This window comes from Ursus americanus, chromosome 4, assembly GCF_024610735.1.
Source record: "Ursus americanus isolate L20-20 chromosome 4, mUrsAme1.1.p, whole genome shotgun sequence".
In the NCBI taxonomy this organism is placed as follows: Eukaryota; Metazoa; Chordata; class Mammalia; order Carnivora; family Ursidae; genus Ursus; species Ursus americanus.
In genome coordinates this window covers 48362569-48378595 of record NC_142130.1, presented here as the reverse complement: position 1 = coordinate 48378595, position 16027 = coordinate 48362569, and the positions used below count along the sequence as shown (strand labels likewise).

At 39.3% G+C, this 16027-nt stretch overlaps 1 protein-coding gene and 1 long non-coding RNA gene across 2 annotated transcripts in view; one reads left to right on the top strand and one right to left on the bottom strand.

Annotated features, from left to right (window-relative positions):
- The window catches only part of LOC123784091 (uncharacterized), a 784838-nt gene that overhangs the window by 632716 nt on the left and 136095 nt on the right, over window positions 1-16027 (bottom strand). The gene's annotated exons all lie outside the window — the stretch shown is intronic.
- On the top strand, window positions 9277-10263 carry CCDC54 (coiled-coil domain containing 54). The gene has a single exon (XM_045785637.2). It carries the CDS (start codon window positions 9277-9279, stop codon window positions 10261-10263), a length of 987 nt encoding a protein of 328 aa, XP_045641593.1.

Genomic DNA, 16027 nt, shown 5'->3' with positions numbered 1-16027 from the left:
ACTGCCCAGCATTCATAATTAGAAATGGGAAAACTAACGTTCTTCAATTTTTGCACTTGACGACTTCTGGATTTGTTTCCATTTTAAATCCTCATTTCCTGGGTGATCACTAGGTAATCCATATCTTTTAATTTGCAGCGCTCCCTAAATGAAGTACAGGGCATTTCAGGAACAAGACAGTGGGTTAATCCTGAGCTGCTCCCACCACTCCATGGTTTCCAAAAAGATCTGCTAACTGATATAAGTTCAATGAAACAGAGGTGTTTAAATAGACTCAACCACTGAATTTATTCAGCAACTCCATTAAAGAAAGGAGGTGAATGGTTAAGCAAAAAACACTTCTCTTTCACTTTCTCTTCCTTTTCCCGGCCATTTATTTTTATGGCTACATCAATTGTGCACATCAGGACTTATAAAGCACTGAAAAAAGAGTGTCGGTCATAAGCTAAAGGGAGCAGAGGTTCATACGTCATATCAGAGAAGCAAAACCAAGAGGTGAAGTTGAGAATTATAGAAACCAAGCAACCTTATATAATATATTATCAGGGAGAGCCAAGCATCACAGAAAGAACTGGAGGAAGATGACAGGGAGGAGAGATAACATAAAATACTAATGTGCCCCCAGGGTTCTGGAACTAAATGGTGAAGGGTATGTCTAGATAAGCTAGAGAGAGCTCATTGTAAATTTGGAGTTCAGAGTGTAAGACGACATGAATATAGAAATAAGTGCCCCAGTACCCAAGTCGATGACAAACGCATTTGTAGGCATTCCCACAGGGGCTTGGAGAATACTCTGATTACCTGTGGTTCCCCAGAGGCCTGAAAGAAATCATATGTAGTACGGGGGGGGGGGGGTGTAGGCGGGCGGAGTTTGCTGGGTCCCTTAGTCACCTAGAGCATCAGTGACATTAACATCTGTCCTGTTACCATCATTACAGGGCTCTCTCTCTTCTCTATGCCATAGCTGTTTCCAGGTTCATAATTGTCTCCATCTACCTGATCTCAATTTACCTCTCCTGCCATTTAACTGCTTCAGGTCTTTGGGGAAGCAATTATGAAATTCCTATCTCCAAATTGCTAAATGATCCCTCAGGGACTGAGAAAAGTTATCATAGAGTCTCTTTATGAGACAAACAATGTGTTCTGCAGCCCCTGATAGAAACAGGCTCAGGAGAGACACAATGTACCTTGACAGTCATCCACAAGTATATTCATTCACTCACTGAATAAAGATCGACTGAGCACCAACCATATGTTAGGCTTTGTGACACTGGGGATACAGAGCTGGAAGGTAAGTCTCTCCTCTCAAGGAGCTCACAGTCTGGAGGAGAGAGAGGCACACACCAACATTAACAATACAATACATCAATCACTGCTAGGTGGGGACCCAGAACATGTCCGGGGGGGGGGTGGTCGGGGTGAACAGGGGGCACTGGTGAGACGATAGGGAGAACCAGAACAGGCAGGACAAGGAAAGTATTACCTGGATGTCCCCTAAAGGATGAGTAGAAGTTTGGGTGATAAATAGATGGAGGCCGTTGTAGAAAGAAATTTTACAATTTTAGTTGTAGTGAAAAAGTAAATTATTATTACCAAATATTATGTAAAAGAAAATTATCATTCCATCATTTCTTCAAAGGTATTCATCTTATTTTTTTGGCTTCTACTTTCATATGTTTAAAGTATTATCGTGAACATTTACTGACACCGCAGAGTGGAAGTAGCCCTCTCACTGCAGGGGCCATATCGATGTCACTGGACTCCATGACTTCCTTCAGCGGACAGCATGGCATCACTGCCTCAAGATTTTGCCTGCCTTATAAACATTACATCTTTGCTTTCCTCTCCACCCTTGCCTTGCCTCAGTGCAACAACTCTGGGGTCAATTTCCTTCTCTTCTAGTCCTCATGGCTAGAAAAGAAAGAAAAAGTAGGACCAAAAGATGACTTCATTTTTGGGTCCTTCACAACTACTTGTATAACACCATATTTGAACTCCGTGATGAGCACCTTCTTATCCCCTGGGGTCAGCCACCCTGATCAAATTCAAAAGACTTCCTGTGGACGCCTGGGTGGCTTAGTTGGTTAAGTGTCTGCCTTTGGCTTGGGTCATGATTCCAGGGTCCTGGGATTGAGTCCCGCCATCAGGCTCCTGCTCACTGAGGAGACTGCTTCTCCCTCTGCCTGCCACTCCCCCTGCTTGCGCTCTCTCTCCCTCTCTCTCTCTCTCTCTCACACACACACACACACACACACTAAATAAAATCTTCAAAACAAAAACAAAAACCCTCCTAGTTTCTGTTCCCTCAATCTGTCATCTCCCTGGCCACACGACCTGTGATATGCAGGTGGGACAGCTCAGATTCTTGTAAGCCTGGCCCTCAAATTTTGTGGGGAAAATAAAAGACCTTCAATAATATTTTTTATGATCACAATCCCTAAGGATACATGAGCAATAGTCCCTGACTGCAGGTGTTACATGAAGGTTACAAATCATGTTCAATTGCTAGCAAGATAGCTAGAATTCTACCCCATTCTCTCTTACTCAAGAAAGCATATTAAAAAGGACATCAATTAACGTAATTTTATACAGATAATCTTGACTCTACCATAATTAATTTATAGTTTGCTTATTCAAAAACACCAGTATTTTATTTTATTTTTATTTAGTGATTCATCACTTTCATGTAACACCCAGTGCTCCTTGTAACAAGTGCCCTCCTTAATACCCATCACCCATTTAGCCCATTTCCCACCCACACCCTCCATCAACTCTGTTTGTTCTCTATCACTAAGATTCTCTTATGGTTTGTTTCCCCCCCTCTCTTTTTTTCCTTTCCATATGTTCATCTGTTTTGTTTCTTAAATTCCACATATGAGTGAAATCTTTTGGTATTTGTCTTTCTCTGACTGACTTAACTTCACTTAGCACAATACACTCCAGCTCCATCCATGTCATTGCAAATGGCAAGATTTTGTTCTTTTTGATGGCTGAGTAGTATTCCATTATATATATACCACCTCTTCTTTATCCATTCATCAGTCCATGGACATTTGGGCTATTTCCATAGTTTGGCTATTGTTAATAATGCTGCTATAAACATTGGGGTGCAGGTGTCCCTTCAAATCTGTATTTTTGTGTCCTTTGGTAAATACCTAGTAGTGCAATTGCTGGATTGTAGGGTAGTTCTATTTTTACAATTTTAAGGAACCTCCATACTGTTTTCCAGAGTGTCTGCATCAGTTTGCATTTCTATCAACAGTGCAAAAGGGTTCCCCTTTCTCCGCATCCTCACCAACATCTGTTGTTTCCTGTGTTGTTAATTTTAGCCATTCTGATGGGTGTGAGGTGGTATCTCATTGTGGCTTTGATTTGTATTTCCCTGATGCCGGTGATGTTGAGCTTCTTTTCATGTGCCTATTAGCCATATGTATGTCTTCTTTGGAAATACGTCTATTCATGTTTTCTGTACATTTCTTAACTGGATTATTTAAAAACACCAGCATTTTAAATATTAATAATATTATGTATTATTGAAGTCAACTCTCCAACAGTTTATTCAATGCCCGTCTGCCTGATACCATAGCTGGTTGTACTACCCGTACTAGGAGACAGAATGCTGGTTTGCCCGTCTGCCTGATACCATAGCTGGTTGTACTACCCGTACTAGGAGACAGAGTGCTGGTTTGCCCGTCTGCCTGATACCATAGCTGGTTGTACTACCTGTACTAGGAGACAGAGTGCTGGTTTGCCCGTCTGCCTGATACCATAGCTGGTTGTACAACCCGTACTAGGAGACAGAGTGCTGGTTTGCCCGTCTGCCTGATACCATAGCTGGTTGTACTACCCGTACTAGGAGACAGAGTGCTGGTTTGCCCGTCTGCCTGATACCATAGCTGGTTGTACTACCCGTACTAGGAGACAGAGTGCTGGTTTGCCTGGCTTTGTTTGCTACATTCTGGTGTCCTTCTAATCCAAATGCTTTATCGGCATGGTATGTTGAATGGTGGGCAGAATGTGCTTTATGCCTTGGTCATACAGATGGTGGAGTAGCTCTCGGTTGAATGAGTAAATGAAAGGTAGAGTAAGGGATTGAGAGAGCGTACAGAGCTAAAGCTTAGAACTCTTAACCCACTTCTTGCTATCATCCGAAAGAAGAGTGAGAAGGAGGTGGCCCACGAGGAGGAGGAAAAGGATTTACAAATATTGAGCACTTTAATCCTCAAAACCACTCTATGAAATAGGTGCTGTTATTATCCCATATTACATGCTTGTAAAATGCTGGTAACTTGACTAAGAGTACAGGGCTAGCAAAAAAGGAGGGCCTTGACATCTAGCCTTTCTGGCCCCAAATACCATTCCTATAAAAGTCTGTCTCCTGGAATCAGCTCACCTCCCATTTTCATTCCTTTTTTTTAAGATTTATTTATTTATTCCAGAGGGAGAGAGAGAGAAAGAGAGTGTGCACACACACATGCATGAGTGGCGGGAGGGGCAGAGGGCAAGAATCTTCAAGCAGAGTCCCTGCTGAGCAGGAACCCCATGCAGGGCTCAATCCCACAACCCATGAGATCATGACCTAAGGCAAAACCAAGAGTCAGATGCTCAACCCACTGAGCCACCCAGGCGCTTCTCATTCACTTTTTGACTGCTCTCACAACTTCACCCAAATCAATAGGCTTATATCCTCCCCACTACAGCTTTCTACTGTTTAACAAGCCCCCAGTAGGCTGAGGCTTCTTTCATTAACATTAATAAGTAAAGGCGCACCCAGATGGCTCAGCTGGTTAAACAGCCAACGCTTGATTTCAGCTCAGGTCATCATCTCAGGGTCATGGGATTGAGCCCAACATCTTGCTCCAGGGTCAGTGTAGAGTCTGCTTGAGATTCTCTCCCCTCCTCTCCCTCTGCCCCTTCCCTGGCTTGAGCTCACACACACACTCTCTCTCTCTCAAATTAAAAAAAAATTAATAAGTAAGTAAGTAGAAACCCAAATAGGATTATGTTTGTGTCAAATCTAATTTGTTTTATAAAAATAATCAGTATACATGAATATTTTTAGTTGAAAATTGTATTCTATTGTTCTTTATTATAGTTCTTATACTATTACTACAATAGGTCAAGAAAAACCTGTAAATGTTGGGGCGCCTGGGTGGCTCAGCCATTGGGCATCTGCCTTTGGCTCAGGTCATGATCCCAGGGTCCTGGGATCGAGACCTGCATCAGGCTCCCTGCTCAGGCGGGAAGCCCGCTTCTACCTCTCACACTCCCCTTGCTTGTGTTCCCGCTCTTGCTGTCTCTCTCTGTCAAATAGATACATAAAATCTTAAAAAAAAAAAAAAACTTGTAAATGTTAATTTTTACTTACTTAAATTAGAGATAGCTCAATTTCTAAAGTCTTTACAAATTTCTGTTTCAAGTAGCTTTGCTAAATAAAATAACCAACTAAACCTTTGGTGTTTTCATACTGCTAAGCAAATAAATATTTAATCAAAATATCTTCTGTAACTATATAATACGATTTCTCTAAAAAAGAAAATGTCTGAGACACCTGGGTGGCTCAGTCAGTTAAGTGTCCAACTCTTGACTTTGGCTCAGGTCATAATCTCACATTCTGAGATTGAACCCCGAGTTGGGCTCCACGCTGAGCAAGAAGCCTGCTTGAGATTCTCTCTCTCCCTCTTCTTTTGCCCCTCCCCTACTCTCTCCCTCTCTAAAAACAAACAAATGAACAAAAAGGAAATGTCCATCTCTTTCTGAGTTGGCAAATACATATTTTTATCATGATAATGTGGCAGTAGAGGTTCTGGACTCTAGAACCAGAATGTAAGGATTTAAAATTTGACTTTGCCCATTTTTTAGCAGAAAGGAAAATTATTTGATTTCTCTGAACTCCACTTCAGAGAACTTGAGTTAAATAAACTAATATTTAAAACAGTGCCTGGAATGCACCCAATGAGACTTAGCTGTTATTAACCCAAAGGGAGTATTTGCTACAAACAATCCTTCTAAATTTAATTGGGAATTCTTGTAAAGTAGAAATACCTAATCTACAAATTTCCTCCAACTGTAATGAAATTTTAATACTAAATTTAACAATGAAGATGATAGAATAGTACACTCTGGAGATGTTTAATTAAACATTCTCTGTTTCAATCTTGCAGCTTTCTTATAACATTCTGAGACATTTTATTATTTTTTTCCTTTCCAGTCTCAAATATTTTCATTGGCCTTTGAAAACTTCATAGGCACTAAGCACTGTGTCTGTAGTGCTTGATGGATAGAATGGCCTTGGCCAAGGTAAATAGGACAGCTTTGAATGCTACCTTTACTGGCTCCAAATACCATTTCTGTGATAGTCTGTTTCCAGGAGAACATTTTTCCTCAGCAAGAGTTTGGAAAGGTTTCTAAAAGTTTTGGTAAGTTTACTAAACAGGGATTCAAAGATAAGACAGCAAAGCAAAATCCCAGATATCACTGATGAGCCAAAATTCTTAAATTACTTTTGCCTAAATTCAGATTTATACCAAAATCTAGGTCAAAGCTGGTCTTGCAATTAACCATAAATAGGAGAAAGAGTGATTTAGTCTGGAGTTAGAACTGATACTGATCCAAGAAGGAATATCCCCTTTAGTAGAGTGGGTCTGTACTGTAAGAGACATGATTATCACGTCATTTAATTCCAAAAACGTTTATTCCTATGTGACCAAAGAATGTAATGAAGTTTTTATCCCAATATATAAAATAGACAAAATATTTACTATTTTAAAGGGTTTGGATTTCAAGTACTGTTATTTAGAAAAATCTATAAAGGGGCACCTGGGTGGCTCAGTCAGTTAAGCATCTGCCTTCAGCTCAGGTCATGATCCCAGGGTCCTCGGACAGAATACCGCATCGCATCGGGCTCCCTGCTCAGTGGGGAGTCTGCTACTCCCACTCCCTCTGCCTCTGCCCCTTGCTCATGCTCTCTCTTTCTCTAGCTCTACTCTCTCTCAAATAAATAAAATCTTTAAAAAAAAAATCTATAAAGAGAAACATAAGAGATGTATAATATCATTTAAAAATTCTAAGACAGTGGTTCTCAAACCATGGCATACAATGGACCATGAGGGCAAAAATGTTTCAAAAATAATATTAAGGAGCACCTGGGTAGCGCAGTCGTTAAAGCGTCTGCCTTCGGCTCAGGGCGTGATCCCGGCATTCCGGGATCGAGTCCCACATCGGGCTCCTCCGCTGGGAGCCTGCTTCTTCCTCTCTCACTCGCCTGCTGTGTTCCCTCTCTCGCTGGCTGTCTTTCTGTCACATAAATAAATAAAATCTTAAAAAAAAAATAATATTAAGGCTCCATTTGCCTTTTTCATCGTGTTGACTTTGCATTTTGCAAATTGCAATGCAAAAGCAATGGTGTGTAAAACTGTCAGTACCTTAACACAACCCAAAGCAGCAGTACTAAATTGTGTCAATATGACTGTGTTTTTCACCTCCAGTCAATCAAAGAAAAGAAAAGAATACAAGAAAAAGTCAGTTGAACTCCAGAATGCCTTGATAAAGCAGTAAAAATGTTAATTTTATAAAATCTCAACCCTTCGGTACTTTTTTTAGTATTACCTGTGATGTAATGGGAAGTACACATAAAGCACTTCTGCTGTTTATCAAAGGATAACAGTTGTCTCGCAGAAAGGTATTTATTTGAGTTACAAACTGAACTAGCTGCTTTTTTCATGGAGCATTTTTATTTGAAAGAAAAGTCATATTTGGATATTTGGCATTTTTGCAAAAAAAAAAAAAAAGGAAATGTAAGGAGCTTGTGACTTCCTGAAAAACAATCAACAAGTTTAATAAATTTCAAGGTTTCAAGCTAGTATTAGAATTTGGGAAGTTTTATCTGCCACTATGAGCTTGGCCTCTTCCCAACACTCAAAGAATTTTCTGGTGAGATTGGTGGTAATATTAATGAATATGATATTTTGATATTATATAACAAAATGAGTTACCATTTGGAAGATCTGCATAATTCAGTGAATCATTATTTTCCAAATGACCAATGCATGTTATTACACATATATTTAAAATAGCAGATAGACCAATGAATTTTAATGTAACAGTGTTGACCTAAGATTACACATGACAACTAACTTCTTTTTTTTTAACTTTTTTTTTTTTTAAGATTTTATTTATTTATCTGACAGAGAGAGAGTGAGAGCACAAGCCAGGAGACAGAGGTAGAGGGAGAAGCAGACTCCACACTGAGCAGGGAGCCCAACACGGGGCTCGATCCCAGGATCCCAGGATCATGACCTGAGCCGAAGGCAGATGCTCAACTGACTGAGCCACCCAGACGCCCCATGACAACTAATTTCTAAACAACTATCATTTGTCAAATTTTGGCAGAGTAGCAAAGAATAAAATCTTCAAATTCAAAAAGGATATTAAAGTACTTTCTCTTTTCCACTTACATATTTCTATGGGGCCATATTTTCTTCATATCCTTCAACCAAAACAACATATCACAACAGAAATAATGCAGGAGCAGATCTGAGAATCTAGTATTTTCTATTAATCCAGGTGTTTAAAACATTTGCAAATATGTAAATGCTTTTTTCTTTTGGAAAATATAATTATTTTTCATAAAAATGTCATTTATTTTAAGATGTAATGAGCTTAACTGCTTTTTATTTTAATAAATTGATACCTTGACTTTCTTAGTTTTAATTTCTAATATGGAATATCAATTAACATAACTTACATTAAAAAAAAGGGTCTCTGTTCCTCAATTTTTATAAGTGAAAAGTGTCCCGTGAGCAAAACTTTTGAGAGTTATTGCCCTGTGTTTAAATGTACTCTTTTTTTTTTTTTTTTTTAAGTAGGCTCCATGGAACCCAATGCAGGTCTTTAACTCACAAGCCTGAGATCAAGATCTGAGCTGAGATCAAGAGTCAGACACTTAACCAGCTGAGCCACCAAGGCACTCCTAGCTAAATGTATTTCAAGCCAGCAACCATTGTGACATCAGCACCAGGTCAATGATTACCATATAAAGGATTCCATGCAGTTGACATTATTTCACAGAGCTCTCCAGTTGGACCGCCCCAGAAGGAGCTAACCACCTAAGAGTGCCTACTATTGCCCTTGATGTTCTCCACAGGGCATTCTATAATGTTATCAGGAAAGACATCCAACAAATAGTAAGAAAAAGACCATTTTGTTCTGATACTGCTTCTTTCTTTGATTTTGGTCAGGTTTCCCATCACCCTACCTCTTGTTTTATTATAAAAGATGTACAAACTTCAAACCAAAAGGGTAAAAGCTGCTGCTGGGCAGATATGGACTTCAAATCTCTCCAAGATCAGACAATCTCTTAAAAATGTCTACCATACATGTAAGAACCAGCACCCAGATTCAATCAGACATCCAACTATGACTTCCTATGATTGTGATAAAGATGTGATCACTACTGATGAAGAAATGAATCTCACAGCAACGCTCCAAGATATTAAAACTGCCCAAATTGAACTCCTCAGCCAAATGACTGACATTGTCAGTGTAGTATCCAAGATCCAGGAAAAGACTGATTTTCATCAGAAGCAGATGGGGGTATTGGAAACCAGAATGAATGTTAATGAAGACAAACAATGCATAATAACTAAAGATATCTTCTCTATGAAAGAAAACACTGATACTTTAAAGAAGAAGGTGACAGAACTGGAAAACCAGAATTCTTGCTCCAGCATACATTGTTTAGAAGTTCTGGAAGGCGAAAGGAGTAAAGAGATCATAGAACAACTTCAAAAATTCCTACAACCAGAAACTCTGAAGAACACATTGGCTTCTACAGACTATGGACTCTCTTCAGCAGAAGCAGAAAAAGTACCCAATTATCCTGAGGCCACTGATTATCCTGAGGACAAAACAAATTCTCCCAAAATTAAAACTCTGGAAAAAACTAACCATCAAAATGCATTAAGAAGCTTTAAAAAAGCAAAGTCAAATATTTATATTTACCCAGACATTAATACATGGATCAAGCTAACTTTTGTCCATGGAGGAAAGTGGAGATTTTTCCTCAGTGCTACTGAGTTAGAGGAATTCATTCAGTGGCTTCTTTCTAGGCCAACCATCCCTCCTGAGGAACCACAACTTGTAACCCAGAGATACCGTCCATTCACTGGGCCTATTGCGAGTTTGACCACATTCTGTGTCTCTCTTTTCAACTACATTTATGGTCTTTTTCGTTTCTCAAAAGAGGAAGTAACTCGCCTATAGAGTTATTTTCTGCTTGCTTTGACACAAAATAAATGTGAACTGGTTGTTCCGAGCATTGACACATCCTTGTGGTGGTTGTGAATTCCTTGGTAGTTTGCTCGCTGTGGGCTCACTGTCTATGAAGTTTATATACATCTCAGGTAAGTTAAGATAGATCAGCCCATTGGACAACCGCAATGCATTTTTTGTCAGTGTTCCTGTTTTCTTAAAGGCAATTCATGAGGACTCACCCAGTGCCCATGTCATAGATAATTAGAAGGAAAGAATTAAGGGGTCAAGGGAATGAAGAACACATTTGGTAGTCCCCAGATCAGTTTCCTATCTCCTCTTGTCTTTTTTTTTTTTTTTTAAGATTTTTATTTATTTGTCAGGAGAGAGAGAGAGCACAAGCAGGGGGAGCAGCAGACAGAAGGAAGGCAGACAGCTAACCGACTGAGCCATCCAGGCATCCCCTATGTCCTCTTGTCTTAGTGGCCTTTGTAGATAAGATCCGTGATACCAGAGACAGACTCCCCTACCAAAATTTTCAACAACATACAGTGAAAAAGATACCCACTATCAGCGCTACTAAAGTTAGAGTTATAAAAATAAAGGACATTGAAAGGACAAGTTACAGCCAGGAAAACATTCACTGCAAAAATTGGATTTTTTTTTTTCAACTTCAGCTTCATCTCCATCAAACAATTAAAGGGGGATGTTTCTGCTAAGTGAAATAAGTCAAGCAGAGAAAGACAATTATCATATGGTTTCACTCATATGTGGAATATGAGGAATAGTGCGGAGGGCCATAGGGGGAGGGAGGGAAAACAGAATGGGAAGAAACTAGAGAAGGAGACAAACCATGAGAGACTCTGGACTCCAGGTAACAAACTGAGGGTTGCAGAAGGGAGGGGGGATGGGGTAACTAGCTGATGGGTATTAAGGAGGGCACATAATATATATAATGAGCACTGAGTGTTATATGTAATTAATCACTGAACACTACATCAAAAACTAATGATGTATTATATGTTGGCTAATTGAACTTAATAAAAAAATAAATAAAAGGACATCTTACTGGATATTTTTTACACTTTCATGAGATGAGACAAATACCATGTCCTGTAGGTTTGATACAGAGGAAAAGAGACAATCTAAAAAGGCATGTGTGAACCAAGTTAAATCTCAACACTATGCTACCACGAATTCTTATATAACAAGGTCTTTTTTTTATGAGCCCTATACTACATAGCCAGGGTGGGCTTCATTTTTGGATATAATAGGTTATTGCCATCATGATGCAATTTTTCTAAATACCATACAGAATAGCTTCAAAAACATATTTCCCTCACCCCTTAACTCAGGAAATGAAATCTACTACCAATAGAGAATCCTGTGCTATTAGAGGACAAGTATTCTTGGTTAAGTGTACTACTTCAAATTATTCTCAGTTAATAACTTGAAAGGAGGGTTTTGGCAGGTAGCTAAGAAAAACCCAATTTCAAATGAGGAAAAAGAAGCTAAGGTGGGTAGAGAGGAAATGAAGGGACAAGGAGACACAGTACGGTCTGCTGCCAGCTTGATCCAGCTTGATCATAATTATATGTTATACTTTTTCCACTTGCAGATACATTGTATTTGATCTTTCTTTACTCATTTACAGATAAGATGTGTACACAAAATAACTTTTAAAATCTGTCCACGTGCGAAAGGTGCATCATTGATGGTAGTCCTATACCTACTCCAAGCAAGGCTGTGTATGAAGAGGGTTTGTTTTCAATGGGATAACTGTGTTTATAAGGTAAAGTATCATTCTGATAAGGGCACTGGCGATCTCTGTATTTCTTCGCCATCAGAGATATCCACAAGAACCACCAGAGTTCTAGTTCGGCACATTGGGTGTGACCCCCACATCAGAGAGTAACAGGGGAAGGTAGGCTGTGACAAACATAAATGACATAACAATTGGCTTCCGGAAGAGTAAAAAGTGACTCAGCTGGTATTTGCCTGTGTCATCTGGGCTTCTGTATTAATGCATGCTTTCACTCTTTTTCCACTTACCTGTCTCCTACCACTTGCTCAATGTCCCTAGAAAAGCAAAGAATTAGGGAAACAGCAGAGGGCTGGGAATTGGAAGACCTTCGTTCTGAACAGTCAAATTCTACACTTACAACCTCTGTTATTTCATCTCAGCTAGCCTTGTTTTGTTGCACGTTAAAAGGAAATCATATTAATTTAGTACATAATTTTTCAGTGTTTGCTGATGTCAAGGGATTACGGGGGATAAAAGAGAAAGCAGAAGACATTCCCTGTACTATAAACACATAACATCAAATGGGACGATAAAATGGGTACATGCACCGCTAATGTACATAGATGGGGATGGAAAAAAGCAAAAGTGCTCCTGGTATCAGGGAGGAAAGAGGGTTGATGAGCCTTGCAGTAAGGAGCTTAGATGAGGAGGGGGTGGTGAGGGCAGCGTAGCAGGAAGAGTGCAGGAGTGGGGCCAGTAGGGAACATGGGTTATAAAAGCCACTAAGCATTTAATACATGTAAAGCACTGATAGCCTATTTCAACCCTTTTATGGATTTCATTTTTCTCTTCAGGGATTCCCTACCATATTAATTTTAACCTTTTTTTTTTTTTACCTACAGAAGAATATTAGAGGAGAAAGTGAGGGGGCACTACCTGATTTTCTCAGGGTCTTAGACTTTCCCTGAAGATGACTATTTGACCTGTTAATTCACAAACTTCCCAGTAAGGAAAGGGAGAATTCTGCTTTTGAGTCAGTTATTTATTAGTATCACCTAGATGAGATCTCACATGATGCATTAAAATTATAACTCAACTTGCAACTACACGTGAGCAAATAATTTTTCCTCAGTCCTTGTTTTCAAATTAACCTGCCCCTCAGCCAATTCACCTCTGTCCCACTTGACTCAGAGGAAGTGATGTCTCTCCTGTCCATATTCCCCTTCCAGTGGTTTGCAGCTCTCCATCATTACCCTTCTTCTTTCATCCATCTTAATCATCACCTATCAGTTATTTGTCCTTGACTTACAAAACTACGCATTTGCCTTGTCCTGTGTTCCCCTCCTGTCTTGCTGACCTCTCAACATCCTCTTTGAAGGAAAGGCCCACCCTCTCTGTCCCTACCTACTCCTCTCCTATTCTCTCCATGGCTCATATGATCAAGTCTTCCACAACAATGCTCTCTTTTGGTCCTCTCCCCATCATTCTGGCAGATCACTCTGCCACTACTCATTCCTTTGAAATTCTAATGATTTACTTTAATGGTGTTTAAATCAAAGGATTCCTCATCCAGCCTCTCCTGGGACATTCTGAGCTTTCATTTCAAGTGACTCCACTTGAATGCCTACAGCAGTCACAAACTCCTTACTCTTTTTTTCTTTTTAAGATTTATTTATTTATGTGAGAGAGAGAGCGAGAGAGCCAGAGAGTGAGCACCCAAGAAGAGGGGGCAGAGGAAGAGGGAGAAACATCTCATAACCCTGAGATCGCTACCTGAGCTGAAACCAAGAGTCAGATGTTTAACTGACTGCCCCACACGGGCACCCCACAAACTCCTTCCTCTTAAAATTCGCCTTAATAACTCTTCTTCTGATTCAAACTCATGTCTCTGCATCCCTTTTGTTAATGGCATCGCAGCACACGTTATTCATATTCCCAAACCGGGAATTACTCTTATCTTTTTCTCCCTCATTTGATGTATTAATCATCAAATATTTTTCCTGTTTATCTTCCAACTATTCATGGAATTCATCCTCTGTTTTTGTCCCCAGTTCTACTATTTTGGTTCCAGCTTTAATATTATCTCTTTATAAATGAAAAGTGTTCCTGCTTGGTATTCCAGCCTCCAGAGTGTCCATAATCCAATTTTAAAAGGGTGATTTTTTTTTAAACAGTTCTAGAACCTTTTCACTGCTCTTCATATCAGGAAGAATAAAATCCAGATTTCTTAGCAGAGCCTACACAACCCTTTCTATCCTGCATTTTTACCTTTGGAAAATACTGTTTCATTGTGGTAAAGTGCAATTGCTTCAATATCAGACTGACCTGATTAAAGAGCTGGCTCTATTGCTTACTAGATGTATGACTTCGGAATTAAGCTAAAGTTTATATTCCCAAAGCCCTAGTGTCCCTATTCCTAAAATAAGAATACCAGTCGTGGGTTGTTGCCAGGAATAATGTGAGGCTCTTAGCAATCTAACTAATGTAGAGTAAGTGTGAAATTAATGGTATTTATTATTATTACTTCTTCATCCCCATTTTCCCATGATAACTTCACATGCAAACCACCATGCAGCCACACTAAATGTCTTGCGGACTTTGTCAAATCGTGCATCTTTGTACTTGCTGCTCCTACTGCCTTGGATGCCCTTCTTTTATCTGGCTAATAAGAAATAATTCGTGGGGCACCTGGGTAGCTCAGTCAGTTGGGCAGCTGGCTCTTGGTTTCCCCTTGGGTCATGATTTCGAGGTGGTGGGATCAGCCCCCCATCAGGTGCACACAGAGTCTGCTTCAGATTCTCTCTCTCTCCCTCCAGCTCACACTCTCCCTCTCTCAAATAAATAAATAAAATCTTTAAAAAAAGAAACAATTTTCACTGGAGTCTCAATTAAAATACTTTTTTCTCTAAGATACCTTCCCTGATCTTTATCCTGTACCTCAGTCTCTTGAGGCAGAATTGGAAACTCCATCAACAACCCCACCCATGTTGCCATTGATTTCATATATATATATATATATATATATATATATATATATATATATATATATATATATATATCACAAAACTTTGAGTTGTTTATGATAGAGACAGAAATGTACCTGTTTATCAAGAAGAAGAAGAGGAAGAAGGAAAAGAAGAAGGGGAAAGAGAAAAGAAACTTCCCTGCTTATCTTGAACACCAAAATCAGTTTTACTGGTAAGTTCCCAGTAAATGTTTTTGCATGAAAAGAAGGAGGAGGAGGAGGAGAAAACGAAGAAGAACACATCATTCTGCTGTACCAAAAAAGTGGGTATAAATATAATTTAATGATGTATGTCAGACATGAAACCATTGTGCATTCACCAAAATGTCTCGAACTATTGTTACTATTAAATTAAACACATTTAATGGGAAGGTAGCATTAAACAGTGAAAGCAATGAGGACATTCAAAGCATAACAGATCTTAGAACAGCTATTTACTGAACGTTTATTATGTATCAGGCACTGTGCTAGGAGCAGATGTACAATGGTGAACTTTATTAACCATGATCTTGGCAAATTCCTTAAGACTTCTGTTCTTCAGTTTTCTCAACTCTAAATTGAGAACAACTTATATCTTAAGACTATTGTGTTGATTAAACAAGACCATGTGTATAACCCACCCAGAACAGTGCTTGTTTCAGTGGATACTTAACAAATGGGAGTCATTTTCTTCCTTCTCTAGGCTAGATGTTAAAAGGGGCCATGGACCCTGCCTCAAGGAGCTCACATTCAAAACTTTTATTAGTCATAAAAGACTTCAGACAAATAATGAACCAAGTGATGGGCTAAATACAAAGCCTCCAAACCAACTCTTGACTCCCTTATCCAAAGATAGTGTGATAAGAATAAGACAGGGTGTGAAGCTCTCCTCCTGTCTGGGCATTCAACCAATATTCCATCATCTGTAACAGCCGCTCGCCAACCTTTAATTGCACACTATAAAAATAAGCATCAGAGAAAAGTATTTGAGGGGAAAGGGAGAGACTCAGTTTAAGATAAATAATTTA